We start from the raw sequence: 16,639 nt of genomic DNA, 5'->3' as shown, positions 1-16,639 counted from the left end.
TCCTTCCATGGTTTTCTGGAGGAGGTGTCCCCTAAACTAAAGGGGTGAAATACAGCCATATAAGCAAATACTCCTTTAAGAGCAACTGGTTCTTCCAAACAAGTTGGGCCTTGGATTTTCAGCCCAGTCCTGAAATTTGCTCAAGTTCGCTAGCTAACCCACCATGCCCCTGTCTCTCCCCTTATCTCCCTGACATCCTCAAATATGCTGTCTTAAAAAGTATCACAAGATGTTTATTTCCATAGAGTGTCACAGGTATTATGATCTAGGTTGAGAGACTGACACAAGGTAGTACCAGGATATTCATTTCACTTGAAAGTAGGAAAAACAGATGAATTCCTCTGGGGTTTCAAGGCTGAGAAGTTACCCCAAAGATGTCTGTATGCAGCTCCACCATGGTGACTGAATCATATATAAAGATTTTCCTGCACAAAGTATTTACTGATAATCTGGTCAATAAAAAATTCCTACCTCCTTGGTCATAAAACACTGGCAACTACACGAAGAGATAAAATATACTCCTTTACCCATAACACTGGTTTTTCTTAGACTGAAATATTTGTTTGTATCACAACTCCTTTCTTCTTCTTCTCTTCCCTCCCTAGATAGTTTCCAAGTTTACATCCTTCAAGAATAACTGCCTGGCTTCCTGCCAAATTATATGCAGAAGTTTAGTGAATCTTAAAACCAAAGTGGCATATGAAAACATGTAAAACACATAACGTACACAGGAAAATAAAGAGAAAGGCTCTCTGCGTGCATGTGTGTGGGTGAGTATTCAGGTATATGCATTCCGCAGGATATGTCCTGTTCTTCAGCCAAAAGTATCGTGAAGACACCCGAGGGCAAGAGGTGAACATGTTTCTATTCCCAGTGGCTTTAATAATTGGAAGTCAAATATGGTCCTCTTCTCGCTCTTACGTAATTGTGTTAAAGAGCAGTGTTAGCAGGAGAAAAGCAGTGAATCCTGAGTGGAACACAATAGAAGGAGATGGAAAATAGATACAAGAAGCTAGGTCTCCAGGGGCAGTATTTTCTATTTGCTGGGCTAAGACTCACAGCTGATAATGCAAGTTGTAATTAATATAAAAGCAGGAGACAAGATGGGGAGAGCTTGTAGTAGCGGGGCCACAGGAGATCACTCTGCTGCTCTCCTCTGTTTCTCATTTACACACAGCTTTCCCCAGAAAACACACTTCTGCCAGTGTTTTCTCCCTTGAAAGTTAAAAAAAAAAAAAAAAAAACTGACTTAGCACCATCATTGAATTTTGCTAAATCTAGGAAAGAGCACAGAGAGGACAGGCGTCCCCGGCACAGACAGCAAATGGTATGTACACGTGCCTCTTTTGTTGAGGTTGCAGATGTGGTGGAAATTGTAACATTTTACACCATTACAGCATTTCTGCAGGGGACCTGCCCATAGGATGATACTTATTAAGTCCCGGTGAATTGGTGGTATTTCCCTGTTGAAATGATTGCACACAGCTCAGGGTTCTTGCCTTGTGAAAAGACAATGAAATAAAATGCACAAGCGCTTCTAAATAAATACAAAACTGAATGGGGAAGTAAAACGTATTAGGCTTCAAGGAGAAAAAAAGAAGTCACGCTACCCACAAGTTCTATCTAAAAAAATCTGAAACTCATCTTAGACCCCAAGTGAAAGGTGATTCAATGGATGTGGTGTAAGAGAAAGAGCCTTAAATGGGAATTAAGACTCTAGGGTGCCGCCTCCAGCTGTCATATGACCTTAAGCAAGTGATGAACTTCATTTCCCTGGGACTTGTTTCCTTTCTATCTTTAAAATTAAGAAGTCAGACGAAATAAACCCTGAGGTCACTTCCACTTCTTACTTCTATTATTAAAAAGTACTTTAAGCATTTGATTTTCTAGAAACTACACAATTAAAACACGATATGTAACACCAAGCCAAAAATAATATATGGACTTGGAAAATACAGTAAAGTAATTCAGAATATGTGCTTGTAGTTAGAAAGTAGTAAGACATATACAAAGATATTTTAATCAGCAAACGGAGCATGCAACATGAACTTGACTCTAGATGTTTAAACAACAAAGGCAAGATATGCTTGTATTAGTATCTGTAATAATACGACTTACACATTTCCTATGACTTTACAATATTTTAACTCCTAATTAAAATATGCAAAAATTATTTTTAAAAATAAGATGAAGACTCTCATCATGAAGTACTCAAGCCTACAAAAGTTAAAAAATGTTAATTGTATAGTTTGAAAAAAATGTTGGAATTTCAACTTCGTTATTCTAAAGTTGACATAAGAACTCAGGAGAACTGTGTGTGCTTTCAGAACGTGGACTCACTCTTTAAAAATGTAAATAGAGCCAGGGTCTTTCCCTCGTTTCCCGCTTCCACCCTCTAAGAAGCTCTGGGAATTAATATGTGAGCACCTCTCGCAGAAGTGGCAAGTACTTTTTGCAAATGATTCCTCCTCCATCTAATGGAGCAACTTTTAGAGAAGAGAGAAATTTCTTATATTGTTGAGGTACTATCATATTATAAAATATCTCCTATAATTTTGAATTGTGTTGGGATATTCCATGGAAAGTTTAGCCTGAAAAAAATGGGAAAATGAATTTTTAAAATATCAAAATTTTAATCTGATACTGAATGTCTGGTTGTCAAGGGTCACCTTTGTTTAATTTCACCTCATCACAGTTACTCTGAGATCATACTCCAACTGCACAACCTAAAGGATTTAACTAACATAATTATTTTTGATGGAAAATGGACAGAAAGCTATCAACTAGCAGAAACTACACAATAGCAAAACAGAAAACCCGTGGTCCCAGCCATGTTTCCTTGAGTTGGTGGACTGAGCTCAGAGGTAGAACTTTCCCGGAACAGGTCCCCGGAGGCCTTAGATAACACACTGTAAGGTCTAATCTTACACTAGAACATAAGAAACTATCTGATAAAATAAATCATTCACTTTATTAATATTATTTTCAAATCCCATTATTTCCCCCTTGATATTCTATAAACCAATCACTTAAACCTATCTCTCTCCTAGCTGCAACTCCCTGCTGATTTTTCAGACACTTGCCCGGCCAGTATTCTGTCAGGAACAAGGTTCTGAAGATTTTCCCCTCTGACTTTACCCGTTTTTAAAAACTGTATAGACATAAGTAAACTTGACATACTCAGAGATGCAAAAGAAAACTACAGCATACCTTCATTTAAATTACAGCTTTAAACATCGAAACTAAAATAATTTTTCTTTTCTATTAGATTATCAGAGTCAGTCAGTTTTAAGGCACCTGCCATTACAACTATATTCTCTTCCCTTTGCTTAATTCATCTAAAAAAATAAAATGTAGCTCCTTATGAATGTTAATTAGGAATCAATATAACTGTATGCACTGTAGGCAAATGGAGATTAATTCAGAGAATGTATTTCAAACAAATATATCTCACTTACCTAAACCTGACCTAAACTTGTAATATCTTTACATGTAAATATAAAGATATATTTCATTTGTCTGCATGTGATCTAAAATTACATAAAGTGGAAAATGTAGATATCACCTATTATTCAGAAATACTACAGACTAGGAAAAGCTTGATCATTCCACAACAGTTTTCAAGTTGAAGCTTTTTTTAAAGAATTGGTTTCTTGACATGTTTATTTTAAACATAATAAATTTGAATGTCTGGGAAACTTAACATGAACTGCAGCTGGAAAACAGAGTTCTATTTCCTCTCACCATCATATTTTTTTCTCCCTAAGATTCCAAAAAATACTGTAATAGCTGTTTCCTACCTATAACAATTATTCTTATATTATAATAACAGTATAAGATAAAATACATTATAATATTAAAAATAGTAGCAAGCATTCATTACGAATATACTAAACATGACAAAATAGTAGCTAATGTTGCAAATTTTATTTTCTATTTAATTCCAAACTCCTTTTATCGGTATGCCCATCATGTGTCAATAATAAATGAACAAATTCAGTATCTTTACTGAATGTACCGTATAGAAAGTAAGATGTATGGCTGTCTCCTTTTAATTCATCTATGTTACATCTGATTATTTATGTAAAATTATCGAATGTGAAATCAGCATGACAACAGCCTGATTTACTAAGCAATAATATATAAAGCTCATTCTTAAAAGTATACCCCAAATGCTTGCTTTCAAGGTATTTATATCAATTACTTTTATTCATGTCTATTTTAAAATTTGTTAATAAGAAAATCAAAAGCTATTTTGATACCTAATATTTTGCTCCTGACGCTTCTCTCTGCTTTCCTCTACACAGAATTACACACTTGTTCTTCCTCTTCTTTCACTCTCTCCTTGCCCGCTTCTTCCTTAAACACACACACACACATACCCACTCACACACACACACTCATACAAAGTAGCTTGATACCACTTAATAAGGATAGAGGTGTATGTGTTTTGGGGGTGTCAAACAGCTGTCACAAACTGTCACCTCCAGAAGAGAAACCTTGGCACACAACAAATTAAACTACACTTCTTTTTTAGCTGTCATTATTCATAGCCAATAAGTTGAAATGCTCGCAGCATTTCATGTGCAAATAAAACCACGAGGAAGCCAGTAGATCAGAATAGTGGGCCAACAGATAAAACAGAGAAAACAACACGCTGTCTCGGTCCTTCTGAAGTGGCTCATCATCACCCCTGCACCAGCCTGCACCAAATGAGATCCAGCCTGGGGCAATGTATTAAATATGCATATCAAAGCAAATGAAAAAGTAAACCTGGAGATTCAAATTGGACACATTTACATGCTGAAAATGTCCCACTCACAGCACTTCTCAGGTAGTGGGGTCTGTGGTATTTTCACTTTTTTGTGGCGGGGGGTATTGAGGGAGGAGGGCACACTTGCAGAGAAGGCAGAAGACTAAGAGGATTCACTTTGTAGGGCGGAAGCTTGGAAATGAATACAATCAATATACTCATGGCACAGAAATACCAAAAATGGTTTAAAAAAAAAAACTCTCCAAGGTTTTCTCTCACCTTCTGCATCAAATTCAAGTCTGTGGCAAACTTTGCCATTTCCCACTTGGTTTGCTGGTGGAACAAATTATTGCTTCCTTTCAAAACAAATAGCAGGGGGCTAAAGTAAAAATGTTATAGTTCAGACTCTAGGAAATAAAAGGCTTTAAATTATGATGCCCAATGAGGTGGCAAGCCCTCATGGGTTCAAAATAAATCAGTTGTCATATTTACTTGATTGGGGGCCTAAAAGAGAAGAAACAAATGTCACAGTTGACTCTTTTATCCAAAGATGATGATTTTTCCATTATTAAAGTAAAATCTTCCTAGGTACTACTTCCTTCTTGAGTGTAGTTTAATATTACAAGAGTTCCATAAATTGGCATTGTCTATCGGCCAATACTCTAAACAGCCTAGTTTATCTTATCTCTTCTATGTAAACATCAGCCTGCTACAGTTCCATACATCCACTTGAAAAACAGTTGCCAAGAAACTGCTAGAAAACCAAGTAGTCAAGACCCCTAGAAATGTCACGAGAAAAGCTTTTGGCTGCAGACGACTGTGAACTTCTCATTCTACAAACCGTGGAAATAGATTCCTTCCCTTTTCCCCCAATAGTGCAAAATGCAGATGAATTTAGAACCAGCAAGCAATGCAGATAAACAAATAAATGACAACAATGACAACAAATACTTCTAAGGCAGTGTCATGCCTGGTGGACCACAACCACACATCATATAGCTGCATATCAGAAAATAAACTTTCCATAGCTGCTTGTTGCACCGTTTGATTTCAGTTAACACACTCAACATACAAAAGAGCTCCCCAACGTTTCTTTCCCCCATCGCGACGGAAAAAAGCCAAGAGTAAAGATATGCACATGAGCGGTCAACGCCATAGGATTTATTTTGTCTCAGAACTGGATTTCAGGACTGAGGTTTCTTTCTTTTCTTTCTTTTCTTTCCTTTTTTTTTTTTTAACTTTTGTTCTTACACTGGCTTTCCAAACAGCACAGAGCCTAATCATTAAAATCTATGACTGTATATTTTGAAAACTTTTGTGGGTAGGGGAGGAGAAACTCATTCTCAAGGCCTCTCAACTCATTCCTCTTAACACCCAGGAACGAGAGTGATGCTGGTGATACGAACTGCCTTCGAGCCTCGACGCCGATTTCACTCCACAGTGTGTTAAATTAGTATTTCAGCCACCACGTTATTAGACTACAGCCTATATCATTTAGGTTGTGAGTTCAACTGACTGTAATCTATAGACACCCTGTCCCCCACCCCCCAGGCTTGAGTTCCTATAAATAAACTGCTGTTCACACCCACTCTTTAACCTCGCCACTCTTGCCTTCCCTACCAGCTGCAATCTTTCTTCTCTTTGCTTCTTTTTCAAATCTTCAGTCTCACTACATATGCTTTTTTTTTTTTTAAGCATCAGCCTTACTAGATGGGTTCCAAAATAGGATTAAAAACAGAGAGAATAGAAAGAAACCTCCCTTCCTGGCCTGACACACACAGTCACTCCTTACTATGGTCTCTGTCCTCATTCACCAACTGCTTAAGTGTTAAAATTCAACCACTAACCTGTGGTTACTCACTCACAATTCCCTTCAGCTTTCTGTAATACATTGTTAATATTTGTTTCATCAAGGTTACTGTCATTTATTATGAAGATGCTTCAGGCACTTGGCAATTAGTCCATATACTGACAGTAAGTTTCTATACAGCAAAAGCTCAGAGAACTATACTGTGTTCACTCCTTTTATTTCGAATGCAGTGCAAGATTGCCAATAATTCTCAAGACTGTCATCTCTGCCAGAGACTGGGAAATCAGCCCTCCTTCCCCAATTCATTCGCTTTTCCTTCAGTCCTCCCTCTCCACCATCCTGTCCAGCTAGCTTTCTTGCTTCTTTTTCTCCCTGCTATACTGATTACAGAGTTGAGAAGGCAGAAAAGGCAGCGGTCACCGTATCAAACAGACAATTTGCTAACACTCGAGTCACCAAATCCAGGAAACTTTACACATTAAAGGCACAAATCACTCTATCAACTCCCTGTTTTTTTCGGTTCTCAACATAAATAAGGAGGAGGTCCAAGAAAGGGGAAACAGAGACGAGAGGTATGGTAAAAGGAATGAGAAGGGAGAAAAACATCCCCAGAGAGACCTAATTATTCAAAAAGACAACTAAGTCAGTGGAGCTAGAGATTACAAATTTTTAAAAACTGCTTTGCCCAGTGGTCTTAAAAGAATGCCAAAGCTCCCAGACTTACATGGTCAGCAAGATTTGTGGAGGAGCCTGAAAGTTCTTCGTGATCTGACTTGGAGCTGCCGTCTCTTTCATCAATGACGAGATCTATAGGCATTTTCCCCTTCAAACAGCTAATGTACCGGTGGCAGAAGTTATCACACAGTTCGTGGACCTAGAAGGAGGATCATGGAGGAGGGTTCAGCTCTTATTGTTGTTGTTGTTGTCATTGTTTTGTTTCATTTTTAAAGGGAAAAAAAATCAGGTTGCAAGGTTACGTTTGGAAAGAGCAACAGTGCTGTGTCTTCCAAACTAACTCTAATTAATGGGTGTAATCGTTGAAGGCAAGGAAACAATAGAGCAATTGTGGTAGCAGATATTATTCTCCAGAGACTTCCCTGAGCAACAAGTTACAATAAGGGGAGAAGAAACAGGACTGGGAACAACTGGGTTCAGACTGGGAGTCCAGGCAGGAAAATCCGATTTGATGATAACATCAAAACGTTAGAACGCTGGAACAGGGAACAGCATTAGCATTTGCGATTCAATAAGCCGGAAATTTTGTATGTTTCCAGGGTAAAGTGATTGAGCTGCAGAGCAATGTAAAGACACCCCAGCGAGGATGATTCCCTTTGCTTGCACCTAATGCAAGCTCCGGTCCTAATAGAGATGCAAGCAGGCTGAATGTCCAGTAACACAAGTGGTTTGCTGCATTTCAAAATGATCCTGAATGCCTGGGGAAAAAAGGAGGGGGTGGGGTACAGCTACTTTAAAAGGCAGGGCTGTCCTAATTCACCCATACTCTGAGCCCCTGGGTGGAGGAGCAGTTGGAAGGAAGGACGTGGTAACAAGTTGCTCAAAATCGTTCTAGGTGCTCAACCTCTCAGACTGGAGGTTTGTTTAAAACACCCCAGCTCAATGACCAGAGGGAGGTGGGGAGTGTCATTTCCCGCTTACCTTTTCTAACTCCAAAAGATGGAACCTTAGGACCTGTATTGCTTGTATCATCTGAAAGAAAAGTTTATAGAGTGTGGAGTCAAGACTCTGGGACTCAAGAGGTTTCTAGTGGGGGATGGTGAGGGAACTGGGCTGGGGAGAAGACACAGGCAAGTGGCCAGGCAAAACCCACACATCAAGAAATCGTCAGAAAAACCAAGTGATTACTGATCATCTCTGCCTCATTGGCTACGGGGTAGGAATCTGACTCAACCTGAGCCGAAGCGTTTAATATCTTTGCCGCTCATGTTCACTGAGCTATTTGTAAGGACTGTTTTGCTAGGGATAGGCCTTCTTTCTCCGCCTGAGTCCTCTTTAACCGTCCCCTCCCTCGACCTCAGGCCAAATTTTAAAAAGAAGAAGAAGAAGAAAGAAAAGAAAGAAAGAAAGAAAGAAGTCGCTTCTATGGAGAGAAAAAGCTTTGTAGAACAGCACAACCCGCGAAATCCGTCCTTACTAAAGAAGGAAATACTCAAGATGAATGGTGAGGCTGGGCCTTTGAAAGCGGATTTAAGTACTTTTAATATTGAAATTGTGCAAATTAGCAAAAGAATCGCACCTAAAAAGTGGCCTGCGCTGGCCTGCCCCTCACCCCCCCCCCAAACACACACCCTTCGCGGCCCGCCCTCCGCCGCGCCAGCGGTTACTTCCTTCGGGTTAGCTGCCCCGGGCTCGGCCGCCTGCCCCGGCAAAAAGAGGAAATAACTCACTTCTCGCCGCCTCACTCCTGGGGCCGAGACCTGGGGCGCATCCCCTGCTCGCGCCCTCGGCGCCGTGTCCCCGCTCGCAGCCTCCCTGGGCTCCGCTAGCCCTGACGTCCAACCCGCCCCTCACTCCCAGCTCCCCAGCGGGGGCTCTAGGTTGTTCCCTTCCTCCCCGTCGCTCTTGAGCTTCAAAAGGGGGCTCTGCTCGAACTTCCCGGAGCTCGGGAAAAGCGGGTGCTTCTGGGCAAGGGAGGGGGCCCAGGCTGGGGAAAGGTAAGAAACAGTAAGCCTTACCAAATTGTCCAACTCTGGGTTTGAGGAGAAAAGTGGCTTTTCGGCGCGAACCTATAGGAAGCAGGGAAAGTCAGCATGAATTACCACCCCATTTAAAAGAAGAAAAACCCTGTCACCGACTAAACTGTAGTGCGTGACTGGGGATGGTGGAGGGAGTAGTGGCGGAGAAGAGGAGAGGGGCTCGTAAAATACATGAAACAAACTGGTGCCTTAAAATAGTGGGGTAGGTTGAAAAAGAATCAGGGCCTTCTGGTTCTGGCCCCATCGAGGGGTACCTGGAACCGCTAAGCTGTAGCCGAGAACTCAGGGCCGTTCTCTGGCCCGAGTACCCCCTTATCCTGACGTCCACAGGGCTGTGGTTCGAAGCCTTCCTCACCTCCCCGCCCGGCGCCGACGGCCCCAGAGGCGCCCAGCTTCCTTCCCTCCCGGTCGGGCACTCTCGGGGCCCTCAAAGCCCCTATCCCCAATTCTTGTTCAAGTAGCTGCTGGCAGGGGAAAAGGCCAAGCCCCAGATTAGGAGCAGGTCAACTTTAATTCGAGGGTCGAGCCCCTGTATTCCTGGCTGGGGGGAAAAACAAACACCCATATTTATCTCCTCTCCCAGTTCGCCTCCAGGCTCAGGGATGGGGAGGAGGCGTAGAGCGCGGACTGGGCCGGAGGAACAGATCGGGTGTCCCTGCCTCTTCCTCCTCTTTCAAGTAATGCTCTGAGGAAAGGGGAGGGGGAGTGAGGGGCTGCAGGAGGCTGAGTGGGTCAAGAAGGTTGGACCTGCTTGGCGAAGACCGCGATGTCCTCGTTGAAGGAGTCGGAGGAGCAGACGTCTCCGCCAGCCACTCCGGGTTCCCGGGGAGTGCAGGTCGCCAGCTCGCACTTCTCAAAGACCAGAGCTAACAGAGGAAACAACGGGTGCCTAACGGGCAGCGCCACGCAGAGACACACACACGGAGACGGGGTGCAGAGGGGAAGGAGCAAGAACTGTAATCAACAAGTTTGGAGGGTTCGGATTCCTTCTTTAATACAGCAGGCACACATCACACTTTTAAATCCTTCCTCAGCCAGCCGAGCCTGGCCAGAAACAGAAAGGAAAAACGGCCTGGCCCTCTCCCTCAGCTCAGGACGCCCTCAGATCTGGTCGGAGAAGCCCCTGGCCCCTTTAGCCTGCCAAGCAAAAAAAGCCTCGGTTGGAACGTAGTGAAACATCCAAGAAGCTCAGGCAGCCTGGAGCCCGGAGTTGATTCAGACCCACTCCCCACACTACAGGGCCGCCAAACCAGCCCCTGAGACCCAGCCCTGACCTCCCAAGAGAGGAATACTCTGTGAAACCCCAAATTGCTTTAACTCCGCATTTTAAAGGGCACTTCAGAGGAGGCCCAAGGCTTCACCTACACACACACACACCCCAAGTGATATTTCCTCAGTCTAAATCGGAGAGTGCTCTCCTAACCTCTCCACCCCCTTGCCTTACAAACTTGTTTTCACCACCTTTAGTAAAGCCCGGGTGTAGGGGCCAAAATATTAGGAATGGTACACGCTAAAGAGCTTCCTTCCAAAGACCACATTTCTCCAGCAGGCAAAAATAAATAAATCGAGTGTTAAAACTTGGAAGTGTGTGCGCGCGCCTGCCCTTTGTGTTCCTCCAGGCGGTTTAGCTACACTTCGGGATGCTTGCGGCCTCTGGCTTCAGGCACAGTGGCTGTTTACCCACTGTCCCCTCCCCTTGGCAACCCACAGCCTTCCCCACCTACCCTCAGCTAGGAGAGCCTGAGTGGTACACGTTTGGATTGTGCACCCCCATCCTTCCCCGAGTTCTCTCAGAATTTAAAATAATTTCCAGCCATCTCCCTTACTCCCCCTAAGAGCCGCCCTATGCAAGCTGCAGTCCCTTCCACCCCGCTGCACTTCAGGGTCTGCCCCCTTTATTTACAGAGAATTAAGAAGTGGGTGATTAGGACTTCCTGGCCGACTGGAGCAGCCCTGATCCTAGCTCAAGCTGCTTTTAGTGACTCCCAGACTCGGTAGGAAACAGAAAAGAAAAGGAAAAAAAGTTGCTCCTCATCGGCAGGAAACTTTCTCCGTCGCCAGGGCCTCTGTTAGGGGGCCTGGAAGGACCAGCTCTGCGTCCTTTGGCCAGGAATCCCGTCCTTGGGGAGAAGGCTCTGGCAAGATTCTGAGGACTCAGTCACTCCCGGTTATGGGGTCCGGCGTGACTGGGCCGTGGGGGTGGAGGAAGCCATATCTTCCCGGGACTTACACTCAAGGGGCAGAAGAGCAGGCCCCCTTCACTGCCTTTTCCTAAGGCAAGAGGTTCCCGCCCCCCTACGCTAAGGAGAAATAACTCCCCACTTAGCCGTCCACCTCCTCATCTCCCACAGAGACAGACACACACTCGCACTCACACACACAGTATGCTGGGTCGGGGCGGTGGGGGGGGGTTGGTTTACCCGTAGATCGCATCCTTGTCCCGCTTCAAGGCGTCATTGACAGCGGATCCCATGCTGGCCGGCATGACATTGGGGTGCGGGGCGTGAGCGCCGTAGTGCTGCGTGGCGTGGAGCGGCGGCCCGTGGTTCAAGTGGTGAACCGGGGGGATCGGCCGAGGCGCGTGAGGGTCTCCATACATGGAAGCAGGCACCCCTACTCCGTCCATCCCGCCGTAATGGGGCAGCTCATCGTACTGTCAGAACCCGGCAAAGGGGCGGGGGACGCAGGAGGTGAGAGAGCGAGGAGAGCCGAGGGGGGATAGGAAAAGAAGCAGGGAGAAGAGAGCGAGAAGAGAAGTGGGGAAGGAATAGAGACAAGAGACGGAGAAAGACGAAGGGAAGAAGAGAGAGGAGGAGGGGGCGGTGAGAGGGAGGGAGGAAGAAGCGAGAGAAAGAGGAAAATAAAAATAAAAACAAAGTCAGAAATGAGAAAAGTACCGAGCACGAGTTGAACACAGAAACCAAACCATCCGAAACAACGGAGTTGAAAGTTGTGGGGGAAAAGGGAAATGTTTTTAAATTTTAAAAATGAAAAAAAAAAAATATGAGCCGAGGGCAGCGTTTAGAGCAGAGAGAGGGGGTGGTGAGGCCGGGGACAGAGGGGGCGCCAGGAGGTCCCGCTCGGGCCGGAGGCAGCAGAACCGTAGCGAGCCAACCGAGGGAGAAGTGGAGTTAGTGTGAGGAGGAAGCCCCGGATCCCACCCCTAACCCCCCTTCGCCTTCTCCAGAGGATCCAATAAATCAAAAGGCGAAATGAAACAAAATAAAGAGAAGAAAAACGCTAAGAATCAGGACGAGAACGCCGAGGACGAGGGAAGACTGGGGCCAGTGCCTCCCCCGGGGCAGGGAGCGGAGGGTGGAGGGGGTGGGGGGAATAACGTGAAAGTTACCAGAAACATTATTTAGCAGCGGATTCCCTGCGTCCTTGTCAATTTCAGAGACAAAACAAGCAGCCCAGGCTAGTCTAGGCGGCGGCGCAGCGGCTGCGGCAGCGCGGCCCCAGCGGCGGCCCCGGCGGCGGCTCCTACGCAGCCGGTGCCCGCCCCGAGCCGCGGGAGCAGCGGCGGCAGCGGCGCAGCAGCGGCAGCGGCGGCAGCAGGAGAACCGGGGGAATCGCGCTGCTGGGGTAAAAGCTGGAGCGAGGCGAAAGCGTGTAACAATTGCACTCGCGCACACACACACACACACCACTCACACGCACTCGCCGCCCGCCCGCTCGCACAGCGCTGAAACACGCGCGCCCAGACACGCACACACGCACGCACACACACTCGCACACACGCAGAGGCACGGGGGGGAAAAGAAGCCGATGAATAATTTTGCTGCTATTTTTTTAAATACTGGCCGCCATCATCAAGCAGCGAGCAGCAGCAGCAGCGTTGAAGGGAGAGGAGGCATCGGGACAGGCCCCTCTTAGGAGAGGATTTATATCTAGGTAAGTGTTGGAGATTTAAACCTACCCTTTGCGCCATCAGTCTGCGCTCCAATAAACTCCTGGATGTGTCGTATATTTAATATCCCAGTCCGGATAAGAAAGTGATCTAGGCTGAAGATTCCTTATTTTTTTTCCAAACCAAGGAGACTTCTCCCAATTCTCCAAAATGTTATTTTTAGGGGAAAAAAAAAAGCCCAGGCAAGACAACGAAGAGTTTTTTTTTTTCCTGTGATATTTCTTCTTTTTCTCTTTTTTCCTCTTCTTCCTCCTCCTCCTGATCTTCCTCCTCCTCCTCCACCTCCTCCTCCTCCCCCTCCCCTCCTCCTCCTCTTCGGTCCTCCTTTCCCCCTCTTTCTCTTCTCTTCCCCTCAGTTGGAAAAAAAAAAAAAAAAAAAAAAAAAGAAAAGAAAAAGAAGAAGAAAAAGAAGAAAAAAAAATTGTCAAGCCCCCGAACTGAAGGTTACGAGCGGCCCGTCAGCAGCCCACATGTAACCGAACTGTCGTGTTTCATGGCTTTTTGCCACTCCAGCTGTCAATCAAAGCCCGGAATGTCAAGGTAGTGAATGAATGATGGTTGATGATGATGAAGAGGAGGAATCTTTCAGACCCGTTTTTTTCTTCCAGTATAACTCCGCGAGGGGTTTCTGCTTCTTGAATTTTTTCCTCCCCCTCCCCCCTCTTTTAGCTTTGCCCCCGCGGTATCTATAATACGACCCTCTCTCTTTAAAGTATCGTTCGAAGAAAGCAGGGGGGGGAAATCAAGAAAAAAAAATGAATAGTTTGCAAAAATTGGACTTCCTCCCCCCCTTTCCTGGTAGGTATTTTGTCTCTCCCTCTCTCGCTCGCTCGCTCGCTCTCACTCGCGCTCGCTCTCTCGCGCTCGCTCTCTCTCGCTCTCTTTCTCTCTCTGGGAGATGAGTGAGTGTCAGTAGGTGTTGGCAGGTTGGCTGCTGCCTGGCTTATAGAAGAGCCTCAGTTTGGCGGCGCGGGTCGGCGGCGGGAGAACGAAATGACGGAACCCGGAAGTCGTGGTGGCCATAGCCCGTCGTACGGCGGAGACACATCCCGGGAGTGGGGAGCGGGAGCGAGGAGGAGCGCGCCGCGCCGAGCCTCTGATATGCAGCGAGTGCGATCGGACGGCCCCGGTTGGGGGGGCGGGGGAGGCGGGGGGCGGGAGGGGGAGGGGAGGCAGGAGCCCAGCAGACCTGAGCAAATCAGCGAAGCTGCTCCTCCGCGGGGACGGCGCGGGGGGAGGGGGAGGAAGGAGGGAGGAAGAGAAGTGTGTGTGTGTGTGTGTGTGTGTGTGTGTGTGTGTATGTGTTCGCGCGCGCGCGCGCGCACGTGAGGAAAGAGGGAGAGAGAATGAGAATGAAGACAGGGAAAGCGCAGAGAGGAAAACTGCAGAAAACCACAGGGAAAGTACGGTACAGCCTCGGATCTTTTATTTATTTTTTTAAAAAACTTACTTCTAGTTCATTTCCCCATCACTCCTGGCTCTTGCCTAACGGGGTCTTGCCGGAGACGTTTGGCATGGCGCTCTTGCTTTTGTTCTTTTTAATTCTGCGTGCCCTTGCTCCTCTGCCAGCCGATTACCGCTCCCCGAAGGCATTCTGCTAACACCCAGGGGCAGTAGGATCTGCAGACCGTACTACCGCCTAGCTAGTTTTTTTTTTTTAAGTGATACTTTTTTCCCCTGTGTAGATCCAGGACCCTTGTTGTCAGCATTCATTTTTTTTCTAGGACTAGAAGAGACCAGCTTAACTCAGAGCGCTCCCTCCAAGCTGTGCGGACAAGGGCCACCCTGAAGAGTCTTTGGGGACCGCGGTGGAGTCGGGAGGAAGTGGGGAGGGAGTCGTTTGGGTGTTTGATGTTGTCTGATGTTGCCAAAGGGTGTGTTGTGTGTGTGTGTGTGTGTGCGCGCGCGCTCGCGCGCGCTCGCGCGCATGCGGCTGGTGTGCGCCTCCGAAGTGGATCTCACTTAGAGCTGGGAAGCATGGGAGGGAAAGACGGAGAGGTAAAGAAAAATAGAGAGAGAGAGAGAGAGAAGATGCCCAGCGTGGATTGGCCGGTACTCCCTGCCCCGCTTTGTTGTTGTCGCCCGGGGCTCAGAGGCCAGTGAGCGGTAACGCCGGCTAATGGCTGTGTTAATTACACCCGGCAATTTCGCGGAATCAGGAAGATGGGGCGGACTCCGAATGAACTTTTCCAAAAAGGAAAAGGAGAGTGGGGGGAAAGAAGGTAACTATCCCACACCGTTTGTGTAGAAAGTAGTTCTAGCCGGTGTATCTCCGAATCCCCGGTTGGAGCTGCACTCAGCCTCACCTCCGAGCCGGGGGTATCCCGGCGGCGCGCGTCAATCACTCCGAGCCCGGAGCTGGGGGCGGAGCTAGGTCTCCCCGCGTGAGCAATGCTGCAGCAGCCCCCGCCGCCCCCTGGCTCCCGGCAGCCTCTCAGCCGGGCCCTGCGCTCTGAGAGTGCCCTCTCCCCAATTCCTCGCTTTAGCCCTGGTTCATGGTCCCCAGCCCAGAGAATTGAAAACAGACTGTTTCTCAACAGCCGCCTACTCCAACTTTGAACCCATTCTGAGGAGTAGAAAGTAGTGTATCCTCTGTGCGGGGCTTTGACCTGACTTCCCGAGGAATGGAGGGGAGGCGCAAAGAGAATAAAGTACTGTGTGTGTGTGTGTGTGTGTGTGTGTGTGTGTGTGTGTGTGTGTGTGTGTGTGTGTGTGTGTGTGTGTGTGTGTGTGTGTGCGTGCGCGCGCGCGCGCGCATCTGTGTGTGTGAGAGGGAGAGGGAGAGAGATGAGAGGCAGAATGAGAGAAGGCGGATGGATTTGGGGGGGCTTTTCATGGTCTCCGCTTCAGTGTAAGGTTTCGGGCAACTCTCAACTGATCTTAGATCACAGTCTGCAGAGACTCCAAGCGGAGTCGGAGAAATTTCGCCCCGTTTTAACAGGGCTGAGCAATGAGCTCCGGAGGTCAATAAAGCCCTCCAAAAATGATGAATGATTGAGCACCTGTGATGATGATAGTGATTACCAGAGCAATTAAACAGTTTGATTAAATGAGCCATCATAACAATGATGTCTGCGGGAAATCGGCCCTCAGTATAAAGAAAGATAGTGCGGAGGGGCTGGCAGGGGCGAGGGTAGTGCGACGTCCGGGAGCGGGGCCGCAGGCGGCGCGGCATTTGCCCGGGTGGCCCAAGCAGGGACTGCCGGGAGCTTCGGGCAGGAAAGTCTAGCCCAGGTTTCCAGCCACTCTTAAGCCCGGCTTCTAGCCTGCAAGAGCCGACTGGTATGAAACCTGCAGGCTGGGGAGAGGGCCCTTCCCCCTCCCCTCCTCATTTTTTTCCCCCAGAAGAACTCCAAGACTAAAACCATCCTTATTTGTTGCTGAGTTGCTCGTCGACATATAAGAAAAGGTGAGTAAAAAGAGAAAAGAAGATGCAAAAGAAAAGAGAAAGC

At 46.8% G+C, this 16,639-nt stretch overlaps 1 protein-coding gene and 1 long non-coding RNA gene across 6 annotated transcripts in view; one reads left to right on the top strand and one right to left on the bottom strand.

The window, feature by feature from the left end:
- MEIS2 (Meis homeobox 2) overlaps positions 1-13,547 on the bottom strand; it is a 195,054-nt gene extending 181,507 nt beyond the window's left edge. For 2 of the 5 annotated variants that reach the window (XM_064485756.1, XM_064485760.1), the window contains exons 1-6: positions 13,197-13,547; positions 11,698-11,930; positions 10,025-10,166; positions 9,257-9,307; positions 8,220-8,270; positions 7,288-7,437 (exon numbers count right to left, since the gene is read on the bottom strand). In XM_064485756.1, coding sequence (XP_064341826.1) covers positions 7,288-7,437; positions 8,220-8,270; positions 9,257-9,307; positions 10,025-10,166; positions 11,698-11,930; positions 13,197-13,208 — 639 coding nt within the window. In that variant the 5' untranslated portion in view covers positions 13,209-13,547. Of the gene's footprint in view, positions 1-7,287; positions 7,438-8,219; positions 8,271-9,256; positions 9,308-10,024; positions 10,167-11,697; positions 11,931-12,626; positions 12,674-13,196 lie in introns of those variants that run through there. The other 3 variants (XM_064485759.1, XM_064485761.1, XM_064485762.1) reach the window with 3 other exon arrangements.
- Positions 12,842-13,583, top strand: LOC135321288 (uncharacterized). The gene is made up of 2 exons (XR_010380887.1): positions 12,842-13,171; positions 13,544-13,583. It is a non-coding gene; the product is annotated as an uncharacterized LOC135321288 (long non-coding RNA).
- The last annotated feature ends 3,056 nt before the right edge of the window (positions 13,584-16,639 follow it).

The sequence above is a fragment of the Camelus dromedarius genome, chromosome 5 (genome assembly GCF_036321535.1).
Source record: "Camelus dromedarius isolate mCamDro1 chromosome 5, mCamDro1.pat, whole genome shotgun sequence".
Taxonomy (NCBI): domain Eukaryota; kingdom Metazoa; phylum Chordata; class Mammalia; order Artiodactyla; family Camelidae; genus Camelus; species Camelus dromedarius.
This window is presented reverse-complemented; position numbering and strand designations above follow the sequence as displayed.